Source organism: Schistocerca americana, chromosome 1 (genome assembly GCF_021461395.2).
Source record: "Schistocerca americana isolate TAMUIC-IGC-003095 chromosome 1, iqSchAmer2.1, whole genome shotgun sequence".
NCBI lineage: Eukaryota > Metazoa > Arthropoda > Insecta > Orthoptera > Acrididae > Schistocerca > Schistocerca americana.
In genome coordinates this window covers 594,025,045-594,042,051 of record NC_060119.1, presented here as the reverse complement: position 1 = coordinate 594,042,051, position 17,007 = coordinate 594,025,045, and the positions used below count along the sequence as shown (strand labels likewise).

Below are 17,007 nucleotides of genomic sequence, written 5' to 3'. Positions count from 1 at the left end.
GGTCGTTGATCATACCCTTAACGTGTTTGTTTCACAGACTGTAGATCTTTCTCCAGTTTGTAACAGATGCTGGGGACGAAAAGGGATCTTTAGAATAGGATTCATGAACCATAACTACACAAACGTCTTACCTGTATCAGCGTCATAATAATGAAGAAGTAAATTACTTAATTACAGCTGGCTATGTTTTTGTTTTCGCTGATACGCTAAATAAGAGCTAAGCAGGTACAGAAAGAAATGCTGGTGAAGACAAACTGAAATTTTGTACAAAATGATTTATTTTAAATCTTGTTACAAGATTCTTGAACACAAAATGATTCTCCCTGTCTTTCCTCGTAGAGAGCTTTCTTGTGTCAAATTATAATATTTTGACGAAATGTGAACTCATATAGTTATGTTTGTTCTCAAAATAATCCTGACGGAATCGGCGGGTAGTAACAAATCATGTATTTTGAATTTAAAGTCTCAAGCCTGAATCGAACAAAACCATTAATAGTCTAATGCTTCGACAGGAGATGAGCCACATAAGATTGACTTGGGTATATTTCAGTTCACCTTACAGTTCATTTCAAATCAATGTAGAGAATCACAGCGCCGAAACTCATCAATGTCTATTCGATTAATTGAATAAAATTTTATTCAACGATGCAGCGATGGTGACTTTCTTTTTTTGTGGAACTTACGCAAGGTAAACCATAGAAGTCACAGATATGGGTTTCTACATGTCTGAGCGCTGGTCTCTCAACGATAGGATGACTAGGGAAAATATGGTACGACGTTCACTTTCTTTTCACTATGAGTTACTCTGAACGTTCTACTTTCACGCTTTGTCACACAGCGGAGCTTCAGCTCCGATAAGCAGTCACAGAGCAGACGCAGCAACGCGCCTTTAGTAGATGAGGAGCAGTAAGCAGTCTGCCGTACTCTCTGCACTGAGATCAGGGAATGTAAATTGGCACGGTTTGTATTTTTTGTATTGGTTCACATCCTGCAGCCGGCGGCGCTTCGGACTCCGCTAGCTTACCATAACGACGAAATTGCTCCAGTCAACATTGTCGTATGTCCTTGCAAGCAGTTATCGTTAGCACCAGGGGAATCTGAAACAATGAAAGCGACAGTTGAGAGGTCGCTTAGCAGCAAATTATGAAATGGTTTTACTTCAATGTGCGGTAGTATAGCAGTACCATCTTACCCCACGAAACCTAATTCTGGGTGACAAAGCTTCTTTGTAAAGGACTGGCCAAGTTTCAGGGACGGTATACAGTAGGAAATCAGTAGTTTCAGTCCGCGAGTCCTTTCGTATGACTGGCAGCTGCGACGGGCCGTAATCTGCACCTGTAACGGTAAATTACAGCTTTTAAATGAGTAGTGCGTGAAAACCAGAGCAAGCGACAGAAAAAAATCGTAAAGCATGTGGTTTTAATTACAGCAGAGAAAGAGTTGTACGATTAATATCAACAGCGATAGATATATCACAACAGGGTCACATGCTGACGGGAAAGCACTCGGTTTTCCAGCCGGGTAACAATTTGAAGATACCACGACGTTTCGAAGTTTGTTATGTACAAAAGCATCTGATGAATCCTAGTCCCCTGGCCAGGAGATGAGTATGACACTCATCGGAACGTGGTGGTATTTTAACGCTGCCACTCGCCTAGAAACTCGTGAGCTTTTCATCAGCAGTACACCTCGGGAAAGTCTCTATTCACTCAGTGACATGGTCTTAACAAGAGTGGGAACGAACTATACTGGCACCTCAATGTATTGTATAATTAACACTTTTAAAATTTATTTTCATGTTAATTGTCATTTAGCGGCTAAGAGTGTTCGTACTGTTGTAATATATAGTTATTCCTGTACATTTCCTTATTATAGTGATAATACAGGGTAGCAAAACCAAGTTTTTGTTTATCATAATTTTTTGATGTTTATATATGACTTGTCCACACTGACATAGCATGTAAAATTACTTTTTATCTAATTTCAATGTTTTAGTCGTATTTCAAAATATTAACTTTTACTAAAACTAGACTAACGTAAGTAGCTATTGTATATAAGAACCAGATTAATATAGAAAAATTAATATTTACAAACACAGCACCTCTTATATCACGTAACAGATTGGGAAGAAATTAATTAAAAAATGAACATCAGAACAGCTTCTTCACTTGTGTAGTACTGCCTTCATTTCAGGCACTGAGACCCAGATGTAGCCCTCTGTCATAGATGTATCCCACTTTCTTTGGCTTCTTTCTTCCATAGTGTCAATGCCGCAGTGAAATCGTTTACCAGGTTTCCTAAGTCCTGCCGACAGGAATCACTATGTGAATGCAAGTAGTGCATTTTAATTGACATTCTCACCTATTCTCTTACCTAGAAACCCATTCACCAACATTCTGAATGACTCGCATTCATTACGTTCTGCTTGAGTCACTGCTTGCTATATATCTTTTGACTGATTGATTGTAACATGAGCCGAATTTGAAAACCACGAAAAAATTCCACTTTCCATATCTGCAGCATGGTTTGGGGCAAAAGATTTGTATCAGAAAGTGAAGAGAAGCGGAATCAGTTGCCACATCTTTAATGAACTCTTTAATTAATCTCAATCTGATATGCATGTGTTTACAATACAAAAACAGTTACCATTATAATGGTCTGTGAGCTCCATCAACATACGAGGCGGCCGAAGTTCGAGTCCTCCCTCGGGCATGGGTGTGTGTGTTTGTCCTTAGGATAATTTAGGTTAAGTAGTGTGTAAGCTTAGGGACTGATGACCTTAACAGTTAAGTTCCATAAGATTTCACACACATTAGAACATGTTTTGAACCTACGAGGAACTGCAAAAGATATACTCTTTCTTATCTCACGAAGCCACCTTTCCAATGCAGACCTACAACTTCCGTAAGGCACAAGGAGCCCAAAAAACATTCACATCTGCAACCGGCATTCCAAAGCAAGCTTTATACGCAGCAAAAAGATTGTGTCTAATACAATGTTATGCTTAATATCTTTAGGCCCAACATAATACTCACAGACGCAACAGGAAGAGCCATGTGGTAGCTTACACCTTCATCTGGTTTTCATTCTCTACTTATTGTAAAGAAAACATAAAAAAAAACAGTCTTGAATGATCTAGAAGACAGTGGAATGATTTTGGACTTACGTGTTTTGTGGTAATTACTTATAGTATTATGAAACAAAATAGGAATAAAAGTAATAAAAAACATGACAGTGGGCGCTATCTATTGATTATTGAAGTAAATGAATGAACGATTTTTTATATTTAGGTCTTTAAAAGAAGGATATCCTAAGTATTTAAAAAATAATTGTTATTTTGCAAAATATCATCTTCGCACCTAATCTATGGTACTTAATACGAATATTTAGAAGTTGTTAGCTGAATCGCAGTTTACAGTTACCTACTTATAGTTCATGAGGACGGTTTAACGCCGCCAGGGTTTGGTGACTAGACCTCCTTAACAGATTCAGGCACCTTGTAATTCACTTCGTTATTCGAATGTAGTGCTCAGTATTTATTTGTTAATTTTTCTTGTCCGTTTTTTCAGAAAATTGTGGCACGAATGGCCATTTTATTAACTTTAAAAAAGTCTTCTCGTGTGCAAGGTTCATCCAGCAGTCGGCAATGCAGCAAGTGGCCCGTATCTTGCACCTCGCCTCACACGGAGACACACAAACAGAGCATCTGCCTCATCCAGAAGGAGGCATCACTTCCACACACTGATCCTGCAGCGTGCCACTGCCGTTCAAAGTTCGCCTCAGCGTACTACGAGGAGCAGATAAACATTTATACTGAAGGCAAACCTAATATACAGAATTGAAATTTTTATGTTAGTCGCCAACTTTGTGAAGCGTGTTAGTCGTTTGTTCGATTAATATTTACGTGAACGGAATGTCTAATGTCTTACACTGCATGACAAAAACAGGGAGGCACCTGAAAGACACGGTCGAAAGTCAATGTAACTTCCTGCACGTACGTACCATCGGCGTGTATGTAAATGATTAGAGAAGAACGACGACCACTTTAGTGTTGTTATCAGGCCTGGTAGGGCATGCAAAGGGGACGTGGACAGAGACAGATGTTCACTGATCACCGTGACGGACACGGAGGTGACGCACACTCGTGTGAGACGACGCTATTTGCGCCACAGTCTGAATGGGGACTCCATTTGACCGGCTGGTCGTATCGCATATGACAGTGATACGATGTTGGACTTCGCGAGTACGAGGGTAGACATACTTGTAGTCAAGGTCCCAATCGACCCACAAGGGAGGATCGCTGTATTGCGCATCCTTTCTTTTTCACACCAGCACCAGAAATGCAAGGACGTGTAATGCACTCCCTGTGTCATTCTGCACAACTGGCCGGAGACTGGCGGCAGTCGGACTCGGGAACACAAAAGGCTGCGTTTCCAGAGTTGACGTGACCGGGGAGCATGGACTGGTGATGAACGGCGTCGCACTGTGTTCTGAAACGAGTCGCGGTTCCGCACGACACCGGATGACCATCGCTGCCGCGTATGGCAGCAACTTCTGGAGAGGCCCCATTCTTGAAATGTTTTGGAGAGCGGTGTTACCCCTGGCGTCCTGCTGTGCAGAGGCTTGGGGTATGCCCTGAGGTCACGGCTGATTGTGACTGTGTGAACTCTGACGGTACAGCGACACATCACGGTCGCCTGCATCCTCACGTGTTACCTCTCATGTGACAGCATCAAATGGTTCAAATGGCTCTGAGCACTATGGGACTTAACATCTGAGGTCATCATTCCCCTCTAGAACATAGAACTACTCAAACCTAACTAGCCTAAGAACATCATACACATCCATGCCCGAGGCAGGATTCGAACCTGCGACTAAAGCGATCGCGCGCTTCCAGACTGAAGCGCCTAGAACCGCTTAGCCACAGCGGCCGGCTGCGACAGCATCGTGATTGCGTTTGTCAACAGGGTAATGCTCGTCTATACATGACACGTGCTTCTATGAACTGTCTGCGTGACGCTGAGGTACTCCCATTGCCAGCAAGATCCACTGTCCTGTCTCCGATAGAACATGAGTGGCATGAGATCGGGCTTCAACTCTGTCCAGGTTTCAGTATCCGGGATATCAAGAACCAGTCACAACAGTTGTGAGCTTGCCTCGGGAGAGGATACTGTGGCTTTGTGACAAGCTTCTCAACTGAATTAGCACATGGGTCTCGGTCAGAGGGGATGCAATGTCATACTCCCATACTGTTTGCAAATTTTTCTCAGTTCTGTAATCACTGAAATAACTCCCATACAGTCTCATCCCGTGAAGCTTAATTTCGTTTCCCCCACCCTTCTGGCTGCTTCTGTTTTCTTGATAGGAAATTTAGCTACGATCGTGTGTCTGCTTAAATTAAGTACTTCTGAAGAAGAGCATTTTGTGATCGGATTTATACTTTCGGAAAGCGTACTACAATGAGAAATATTCTCTCGATGAACAAAAAAATACAGCGTATATTGCATGTAACGTGTGAGTTTTTACGCGTGAATGGAAAAGCTTAAAAGTGTCCCCGAAAGCGTAAGTGACTAGCACAGTTCCCGTATCTGGTGGCAGCGTCGACCTCGGCATGGCAAGCCCGAATTGATTCGGTTATCCGAGATGGTGGGCCTACGGTTGAATAAACTGCTGAAATACGTCGAGTAAGTGTTGGTGTAAAACTCATTTCGTTATTGAAAACTAACTAAACTACCGTAAGACTAATCCAAGATGGGTTCCCCGAGAGCTTACCGTTCATCATAAAGAACAGAGATTTCGCATTTTCCCTGATCTCAAAAATACTTTTAATTAGCAAACGACAGCTTCGACACGTCATTCTGAACCGGAGTCCAAGCGTAAAAGCATGCAATGGAGACACCCTTACCCGCCTGTCCGTAAGAAATTTGAAACGCAGCCTTTAATCAACAGCTGGTAAGGTCATGATATCTATCTTTTGGAATGCCCACTGTCCGATTTTATGTAGTTTTTTGGAGGGGTAACACACTATCAACAGCCATACTACGCTGGTATGATTAGGAACAAAGACAAGTTCACGTTTAAGAGGGTATGTTCGGAATGGCCGAGAAGGTATGCCTCTTCTCCAAGACAAAGATCGACCTCACACGGCCCATGACGCTAAAACTGTTGGCTAAGTAGTTTGGGAGGTCTTTCCTCATGCTTCTTACGGCCCTGACCTCTTTGCCCCATCGTCTTTCTATCTTTCTTGTTCGATGGAAGGCGTCAGGTCCAACGGCAGAGAAGACAAAAAAAAGTACAAAACTATCTGCGAGATACATGAGACAAGTGCATAGAAGGTGGTGGGAATTATATGGTGAAATAGACAAAAACTATATTGCTCGAACAGTCCACCAGTCAGCGCACCTGACGATGGCGACATGTCTGATCGCCGAAATATTGTGCCCGTTGGACACTATGAACCGGCAGTATACCCTTGGACTGTTCGAGCAACAAATACGCCGGGAGAAACTGAAGAATCACAAAAACAATATTGATTTAATATACGATTTTTGTTTTATAGCCATTTGTCTCTTTCATTACTGAATAGCCTTTGTACCAGGAGCACCCTCTTCTCTTGGGGGGATATCTGAGTTCCCCAAATCTGTGGTCCAACTTTCCACCCGCGTTTCTAATGGACACCTACTACGAGGACTGTATTCAGTCAACTTACTCCCGCAAATTTTTACAGAGTGGAGGGACGTTCTGTTTTTGGGAATTACGTTACTACCATGTTTCACATGGATTGTGTAATATAACGACTCAAGATTTCATTCCTATATTAGATGTCTCTAAGCACTACGGTAGCACTTGGAAGCTCAAACAGAAGTTTCAGTGATTTATATGAACAGTAACGTTATCTCTTTTTCCTTTCAAATCGCGGCCTATCGACAGCCACAGTTTACGGAAAATGAGGAAAATTTGGGAGGTGCAGGTAGTCATCGCACCGAGGGATACTATGAGTCGTCTTCAGCGTGGTCTCTACGACAGTGGTCACTCGGTGTTGTCAGTGGTTGGCCGGATGCAGAATTCATGTGTTGGTACAAAGTACAAGTCATCTAATTCGGCTGGATTGTAACTTGGTAAGTTTTTTAAACACTATTTTCTTCAGTTCTGGCCAAATGGGACTATTTATTCCTGGAATAAATTACAGAGTCGGACGTTTCTCTTGAAGCAGATGCGTACTTCCAGATACATTTTCCTTCGACAGTACTAATTACTTTCCTTTTGAAAAAACACTGTAAGCACTTAATGAGCTTGTCAGGACCAACAAACGAGTCAGAGCAGGTCCTACAATGCAGAACTCCGCTTAGTAAGCAAACATGGATCCGCTTCTCTCCAATACGCATTGGAGAAAGTATGGCTGCTTTATACCCGGGACTTTAAGACACAATCTGCAGGAGGAAATCAACCGAAGGTGAACCAACGTACGCACAAGTTCAGCATGTGATGTGGTCGTGTGAATGTGCTCATATTGCACTGGATTGTGCTTATCTGTGGACAAAATCCTTGGAAGTCGTATTCTAGCCTACGAGTCCCCCGTATTGGATGGAAGTATATCGGTAGCGAGGAGCTAAGTGAGCTGAAGTAATGTGTTTGAACTACGACGCAGCTGATTTTTCTCCCGGATTTTCCATTACGAATCATGAACATAAATGCAGCTACGAAGCTCACCGCAACGACCATAAACTGTAAGACACAAAGCACTGAAAAGACGGCACATGGAACACGACACTGAACCTAAATGAGAACTAGTAATAAATAACTGAAATATTCGAGAAAGAAAGCCACACAGATTGATAGTCAAGATACGTCTTTTACCACAAAGTCTCTGGATACGAGACATATTTAAGGGTTGCTTTTCTGATTAAAGAAGAAAATTTAAAATTCCTGTAACTGTCAATGAGAAAACTCATAAGACAATTCATGGTTTTAAAAGTAAAGGGAAGATACCACTTTTACTGACACTCGGATGAAGAAGCCTTTACGAACAGTTACAAAAACCGAGTTACAGCAAAATTCCCTTTCAGGAGTACAATGGATGTTTGAGAGCATAAATGAAGATGAAGTTCTAAAATAGCTCTTCTCTAGGAAAGTTCAGATTTAACACAAGAAATTATAAGAGAAAACTCACTAGTGGACTTTGTATTGCCCATTCTGGACGTGCTGAACATTGTTACTGTGGTAAGTTAGGGAAGCTGTGGCCAGAAACGACGACAAGTCGCTATTTTACTGCTTTGAAATACCTACTTTTTTCCGCGAGCTATGTTACAAGCGCATCGCACTGACATCAGATGGTGGCAATTACATCACCTAGCGTTGATCGTCGCTCACTTTGCAGCAGGAACGTAAAATCTAGAAGACAGAAAGAAAAATTTTGAGATTGTAAACGGACAAGTATTATCGCAAAATCCAATGTGCAGCAGTGCAGAATCGCACAAACCTATGTTTGACCCATTAACTGACAGAGCAGTCGATTTATGTTGACTCATATCTCAGTGTGGTTCAACAGTCGACGCAAAGCTGGAAAACTCAATGAACGTGTGACGAAACGTGCTGCTTTTCTTTGGATCTTTTTTATTTACGCTTCTGGTATGGATCCCAGAATGGTGAGCAGTATTCAGGTATTGGTCTCCTTCAGGTGGACTACAGATTCTGGGAATTCTTTCAATGAATCTTCGTCTGGCAGCTTTATAACCTGTTATTAGTTTTATGTAATCGCTCTACTTCAAACTGCTCTTTAAACGTTGTCCCCGATAATAACGAATTTGATTGCTTCTAGTGACTGTTCTGCAATCGTGCAATCATACTATAACAGATCTTTCTGCCTATTTACGCGTAAAACCCTACATTGGCTTTTGTTGTGAGTTGCCTGCCTATCCCTGCAGATTCGAACCTGTGCGGGCCTTCCTGCATTGACTGCAATTTCATAGCGTCGAAATTCTGTATAAACTGCCAGCGCAATAAAGTGTCACTTTTTTGAAACCCCGTAATTGTCTCCTATTTTGATGCAGAAGTTTGAAATGTGGTTCAAAAGTGCCTACAGCCTTCCTCTACAACGCTGCAGAAGCGTGGCGCCCTGCGACGTCTCCCTCGGGTTTGGCGATGCTTTAAACATCAACTTGTCGACAAGTGCGAAGAACGTCACAGCCCGGGACTTCATGTGACGGACGCATAACGTGCGTTAATGACCCCGCATTGGCGCCAAATTTCACGACAGCTTTTTCCACCTCCAGCGTGGACGTGTTACACGATGGGAAGGGCGTCGTACTCCCTCTTGCCCATATTTCACTCCTTTTGACGCTTCTGCGATGGGTATCAGAACTGCAAGACCCAGTGTTGAAATTACGCGATTCTCTTACGGGTGGTCAAGAATTCCGTCGATAACGAAGTTATTACAGACGGAGTACAAGCTTGGATTAGGAAAAGCGATTTAAGGAAATCACGGAAAACCTAAATCAGGATGGCAAGACGCGGGTTAGAACTGTCGTCCTCGCGAATGCGAGTCCAGCGAGCTAAGCATTGCGGTACCCCGTTCGGTCACACATTTCGCGGTCGGAAACAACAATTTGCCTTGCGATGAGCAACAGGACTACGTTCTTGACAGCTTCTGACACTGATGACACTCCTGGACAACTCGAACCTTAGCAAAGGACATCCTGGGCATGCAGCCCCAGTGGAAGTGACCACGCCCGTTCGGAGTACAGTGCGACAACAAGTTTTTGCTCTGGTGTACAGGGTGGAAAACTAGTGAACGTTCAAAAGCATTAGACGAAATCTGGACCTGATCTGAAGCAGAAAAGGTTGAACGTTGACACATGCATCAATAGCCGCCGGTAGCTGAATGGTCAGCGTGACGGATTGTCAATCCTCCGGACCTGGGTTCGATTCCCCGCTGGGTCGGGGAATTTTCTCCGTCCAGGGACTGGGTGTTGTGCTGTCATCATCATGCTACCTTCCCCATCGACTGCAGGTCGCCGCAGTGGCGTCAAGTTGAAAGACCGGCGCCCGGTGAACGGTCTGCCCGACGGGGGGCCCTAGCCGTACGATTATATTAAAAAAAATAATAAAATAAAAATTTTGCCTTATTGATGGTTGACCTGACTTCTTTTTGTAATTCTGGAGTCAGATCCTCACGCAGTTGCGAAATATTATTTTCGTTAAAAAATCTAAGGTTTTAGAAATATATTCAGAACTGTAGGCAATAACTAAAGAGTAACCTTTGTCAGACTTAGTTATTAAAGCAGAAAAAGGATTTTAGTATTTCAGCCTTCTTTCAGTCATCCTCCGTTTCGATGTCAGTACGGTCACAGAGAATCTGGAGAGTTGGATTTGATCCGTTTACTGATTTAACTGAAGACCAGAACATCTTAGGATTTCCTGACATGTGTTGACTCCTAGCATGTTTCGATGTAGCCATCAGACAAGCGATATTTATAGGTCACTGAAAGTTACTAGACAGGCAAACCCGAAATAGCCGCAAAGTTTTGCGAGTGTTGACTGAAAAAATTTTAGAGTAGCAGGTAATATGTCACTAATGCTCTCAGCCAATAACATGAAAAACATGAACAAATTAGCTACCTTTATCCACACCACAACATTCCCCAAGATAATAGCATCAAGCACGACAGCCAAGCAGTATCCCGAAGCTAACTTTTCTCCGACAGGTCGAACACCTCACTCTCACCGTTATTTACAAACAACTTGGAAACCTGGTCTAAATAATCTGTATACCGTAGATTACGAAACTAAGTTCTTCAATTACTTACTAGACAGTTCAATGATAAATTTGTTCGGAACTAAATCTCCTGAAATAGTGCACTTAATATCTATGTCGAAAAAGGGTTTTTTGCGTACACGAAAACACGGCACACTCTGAGGTACTACTGATAATTTTCTGTTATGAGAATTACCATAAACTTGCTAACAGCACACAGATGGAAGATTTTTGAAATCATGTCTTAACTGTTGCTTTTAATAAACGTGAGTGGAGGTTACTGAGCCATTTACGTTTAAACGTACGGCGTTTCCCGCTCTCTAAATACACTTACTCGATCATTAACCGTACTTATTGTTATAGTCCGCCCCTGACAGCTGAGTGGTCAGCGCGACAGAATGTCAATCCTAAGGGCCCGGGTTCGATTACCGCCTGGGTCGGAGATTTTCTCCGCTCAGGGGCTGGGTGTTGTGGTGTCCTAATCATCCTCATCTCATCTCATCCCCATTGACGTGCAAGTGGCCGAAGTGGCGTCAAATCGAAAGACTTGCACCCGGCGAACGGTCTACCCGACGCGAGGCCCTAGTCACACGACATTTATTTTTTATTGTTATAAATAATTTTGTTTGATGTTTGTTCTCAATTAATCGGTGCCTTGCTGCCTGACATTCCAAACGTTTGTCAAACAGTCGGTGTTTATTTATTACTCACTTGTGTTAGTAGATGAGGCCAGGGTGGAGCCCGCTGCGCTGGAAGAACACGTTGGGGTTGCTGGAGAGCGTCGGCTCGACCGTCGTGTACAGGTTGCTGTCGTCCGGCTTCAGGTACAGCCCGCCTGCGAACACACCGCACTGCTGCAACACCTCCCCTCTCAGCGCACGGGCTCTGTCTCAGCCGGACATTATTTTCTTACTATAGGCAGATTTATAAGGAAGAGAGATCAAAGGATTTTTTTTGTATTTTTAGGCGTAACTGAATACATGTAATATTATATGTGGTAAAATATTTAAATTTATTCTGACTATGTGAAAGCAAAAACATGTACAACACAGTCTGATCAAACCTATCCAGACACACCCAAGCAGTGTGCAGTTGGCCACAAGGTGTCACGAGAGGCGGACCAGCCACTATAAAACGAAGCGGGGAGTACTGTGTCGTCGGTAGAAAAACAGCAAGACAGTATTTGTCAGTCAGCAGAACACAGTGACTTCGAACTTGGAGTACTCGTCAGATGTCACCTGAATAACAAATCCATCTTGGACATTTCATTCCTTCTACAGCTGCCTAAGTCGACTTCTGGTGATGTGATTGTGAAATGGAAACGTGAAGGAATAACCACAGGTAAGCAGAGATCAGGCACTCCTCTTGTAGTGACGAACGAGAAACGTCTAGCCTAGCTAGCACGACGACTCTGTGTAGCAAGTTACAAAGAATGGGGCACAATGGTGGAGCACTTCCTCATAAAGCACATTTTACTGTACCCGATACTCGGCGATACTTCAGGTGCTGTAAAGGACCGACGCCACTGGACAATGGATAACTGGAAACGAGTGAATTGGAGTGTTGAATTACGCTGTACCTCGTGGCAACCCGATGGAAGGGTTTGGGTTTGGCGAATGCCTGGAAGTGTTATTTGCCGCCATGTGTACTGCCAACAGCCGGCCGAAGTGGCCGTGCGGTTAAAGGCGCTGCAGTCTGGAACCGCAAGACCGCTACGGTCGCAGGTTCGAATCCTGCCTCGGGCATGGATGTTTGTGATGTCCTTAGGTTAGTTAGGTTTAACTAGTTCTAAGTTCTAGGGGACTAATGACCTCAGCAGTTGAGTCCCATAGTGCTCAGAGCCATTTGAACCATTTTTTTGTACTGCCAACAGTGAAGTACAGAGGAGGTGGTGAGGTTACGGTACGTTTTTTTTTTCTTTTTTTTTTTTGGCCCCCTTAAGGAAATAAGAAAATTCTAAATGCGGAAGGATAGCAACACATTTTACAGCAATGTGTACTGCGTGCATCAGAGACACAGCTGAAGACGGTGACTGTATCAGCACGACAATGCACTTTGTCATAAAGCAGCAAATGTGGGACAATAACACTTCTGAAATAGACTGGGTTGCTCAGAGTCCCGACCTGAAGCCCGTGGGATTCCTTTGGAATGACTTAAATCATTGACTTCGCTCCAGGCCCCAGTGTTTATTGTCTCTAATTTCTCTGGTTTTGGCTCTTGAGGAAGAATGGGCTTCCCTTCGTCCACAGGCAATGAGCCACCGCATTGAAAGTGATCCCAGTAGTGCTGAAGCGATCATTGAGGTGAAGGGTGGACGCACACCACATTAATGTCCACTAACGGGCATCCAGATACTTTTGATCAGATGATGTGTTTGTTCATTATGGTAAAATTGTTTTCGTAGTGTTATAGTGGGGTAGGTTTTTAGTCTCTTAGGAAAGTTCAGTCCTTAATAATTAATTATAATGATAGAGAAGAAGTATGTTCAATCACGTCTTTTCGGATATGCAACAAAGTTGTTCATTTCATTTTATGCACAACATATTTTGATATTTTGACGACCGACCCAATCATTGTCGCCTTGGACTCAAGGCAACTTGTAGGCGTAATACACGTCACAGCACATGAGAAAGACGACTGGGTCGCTATGTCGTGCATAGAATGTAAACAACAGCTTGTCTGTACACCCGCAAGCACATCACTAATCAGTCTTTCCGAGGCAGAAAAATGGTTCAGTAGAGAAAGCTAAAGAACATGCAAACGCAATTATGTACTTCTTTCTGACTAATAGCTATGCTCTCAATGTGGCCCTACCCTATCAGACATGGAACAGTATGCCATACTTTTCGTTCCGACGCACTACTTTTTCTGATAATAGCTGACAAATTAGATGATCGAATAGGAGTCATAATTTGAACTGAGAACATAGAGTTTTTGAATATTCGTTTCAGAGGTAAGCAAAAACCACTCGTTGCAACGTAGTTACTCTCCGGTGTTCTTTTTTATTTCTTGTTTTGGTTTCTTGTGTCAATGCAGTGCAAGATGAAATCATTTCAGTTTCTAGGTAATTCCTTTCGGAAATTTTATACTCCTGTCGCATTTTAATATTTTACAGGGTAAAATCCCTCCCTTTTATGATTTCATTCATGTGTTTAGAATTATATGCTCCTGTTCTAACAAGGGGATCGTATTTATTTAACAACACTTTTTATATCAAGGCTAGTTCGGATTAATTGCTACAGTTTAATACAATGTCGGTCACGTTTCGGTAATCTAGTACTGCTGAAGCAAGCGATTTTGTGAACAGATAACGTAACATTCATCTTAGATCCTGGTGCGTGCTACAGTGACATAACATGCTGTCTGTTTAAACGATTGCGTAACTTAAAAAAATGCATTCTCTTTTTTGTGGTACAATTATTAACAATTTAAAAATAAACTGGAGACAATTTTTAAATCAGATAGGCCTATAGTTTAGCGCTAAGTTCTTTTGTATGCCCTATCGTTTTCTGATACTCTGTATACCAATGCTATACTCTTTTGTTTCGTAAGCAAATCACTACAAAAAACTAATTACTCAGAATACAACAAACAAGAAAGCAATCCAGGTGCGGCTACAATACGTGAAGCGTCGGTAGAGAGACAAAGAGGATGAGAAGTTTGGGTTAGTATAAGCAATGAGACATAATGTCATATCATGTTATCTCTTTTAACGGGAATGCTTTAGAAGAACTACGCTGGAGAATAATAATACAAAGGGATTGATTCTTTAACATCTTTGATGGTAAATATCTCGCTATTCTCATTTCTGCTATGTCTCATTACTTTCGTCGTTCTTCTGTTTACTCTGAATCTATATTCTGCTCTCATTGGAGTGTTTATACCACTCAACAGATCCTGTAAATTTTCTTCACCTTCACTAAGGATAAAAGTTTCATGAGCAAATCTTATCACTGATATCCTTTAATCTCGAATTTTAATCCCACTCTTGAATTTTTCTGTCACTACTTCTTCGATACACAGATTGAGCAGTAGGGGCGAAAGGCTGCATCTCTACCTTACACCCTTCCTCATCCGAACAATACGTTCTTGGTCTTTCAATGTCATTTTTACGTCTTGCTTCTTGTACATATTGTATATTACTCATCTTTCCCTATAGCTTACTCCTATTTTTCTCAGAATTTATTCTTATTTCAGTATAAAAGCTAATTTTGCTCCTCATGCATCTGGTGACAAAGTAAAATAAAGTAGTTAGTTACAGATGATATTATTAATCTCAGACGACAGTTGAATATAATTCGAATCCTGCTCAAATAGGGAAAAGCCAGAAGGTATGCGACGCCATTCGTCACCAGCGCATGCTTCCCCGGTCACGCCGACATTCCAGACGCCGCCGTTTATGTTGTGGTGTTAGCGCCGGCTTACACGTGGGACGGTATTACCCTCGGACGGCCGCTGCGTCTCCGACCAACGGCGCAGGCTGACGCAGAATACTGCAGGGAGTCCATTACTTGTTGTCGGATGGAGGGTGCAGATATGGACGGCTTACGATGTACTTGGTGCACAATACGGTGACCTAACTCGTACCTCGTTGTAGTCATGATAGCCGACCATAACTTTGGCAACGAGTAGGCCTGTGCTCAAGTTTATGCCGTTCAACGTCGAGCCTTCGTCATATCGGAATGGCAATGGATACTGCAAGATTCGACTAGCCGAACAAATGGATACCCACAATGGGAACCTTTTCAAACCACGTCCAGTACTGATAACGCTGTCTCACACAGGTACGCGGCATCTCCGCGTGCTTCGCAATGATTACTCAACACGTGACTTTGTTCACATCCCGTGAACTCTAAATACGAACAAAACTAATGTACTCTTATGACCGTTCTACCTATCACAGAGAATTACAACTCTAATCATTTGCGTACCCGCCGATGGTGAGCACGAGTACAAACTGACATTGACTTCCAACCACGTCTTCAGAATCAATTTTTTTGTTTGGCAGCGTACTTACTTGTCTGTCCAACTTCATCATCATCATCATCATCATTCTCCTCCTCCTGGGTAACCCGCCTTTTATTCTTCAGTTCTTATTCTTTTTTTTTCTCTTTCGATATGGCCCGCCATGGTGGAGTATGCTAATGATGGGCGCTTACGCATCCTAGAATTGGCAGCTGATTTTCATGCAATGCATTTTCTGCCGGTACCAGTTAGCTACTCTAAGTGAAAAGAGTCACGTATTCCACCTGTCTGTGAATCGAGCAAACTTTTCCTGATATTTTCATACATTTTTAACTGTTTTTCTGTGTGTGGGAGGGATATGGAACCAGCAAGAAATTCGCTCAGATGAGGGTGTAAGCCACAAAAAAAAAAAATTGGGAGGGAGTTCTCCACCAGTAACTAGACGTGTGATCATAACACGTATAGGCAGCGGATCGTCTGGCCAAAAAGTTGTAGAAACGGAAACCGCAAAAGGCAGTGCATCGCACCGAGTGAGAAGGTTAAGTGGAGTGCAGTTGGTACGCAGCGGCCGGCCGCGTGTTGGTTCTGCCAGCCGCCACCGCAGAGGAGCGTGTGCAGCTCGGGGCAAAGCGGCGCTTAACGACGTACAGTCGCTGCCGCACCGCCGCCTGCGTCCCGTGCGGAGATGCTCGTGCATCCTCCATACTCAGTCACCGTGGGTCGACAGATGGGCCTGCTGGCTGCGACGTTCACCGATCCAGTTCAGCTCGCCGCTATTTAAGCTGTGCAACCGACGATTTACATGTGCACGATGCAGTGCTGAGTAGGAGCACTTCTGGCTTAAAGACGCCCGATCAGCGCCATCCGCCTGGCACACAGAAGATCCTCATTCGACGTACTGTATCAGAAACCATTTTTTGCTTGTTGAAAATACTGAACCGACACTTTTACGTTTTCTTCTTTCTTGCCGTCTCACCGACTCAAACTAGTTTATCCATCGAGGGAGCTGCTTACATTTGGTCTCTGTAGCTCTGCAACACTAAGAATTCCAGTCTACACCAGAATCAATAATCTGTACTGACGATTTTATTTAACGATTCCGTATGATTATATTTTCACTACAAGTGAACATAAGTATACCATCTTACCATTATACAAAAGTGAAAAGTTTCGAATTTAATTATTCGTTTCTTTTTGTGTAATGCCCTTACAGCGTAACATGGTACACTGATCAAACGCATCCGGGCATCCCTTTCTAATGCAGAAATGGCCACTAGATTTCACGAGAG

At 42.9% G+C, this 17,007-nt stretch overlaps 1 protein-coding gene across 1 annotated transcript in view; it reads right to left on the bottom strand.

The window, feature by feature from the left end:
* Positions 1-1,199: 1,199 nt before the first annotated feature.
* The window catches only part of LOC124580219, a 77,919-nt gene continuing 62,111 nt past the window's right edge, over positions 1,200-17,007 (bottom strand). Inside the window, exons 7-8 of the mRNA XM_047131258.1 lie at positions 11,465-11,588; positions 1,200-1,335 (exon numbers count right to left, since the gene is read on the bottom strand). Coding sequence (XP_046987214.1) covers positions 11,470-11,588 — 119 coding nt within the window. The 3' untranslated portion in view covers positions 1,200-1,335; positions 11,465-11,469. The remainder of the gene's footprint in view (positions 1,336-11,464; positions 11,589-17,007) is intronic.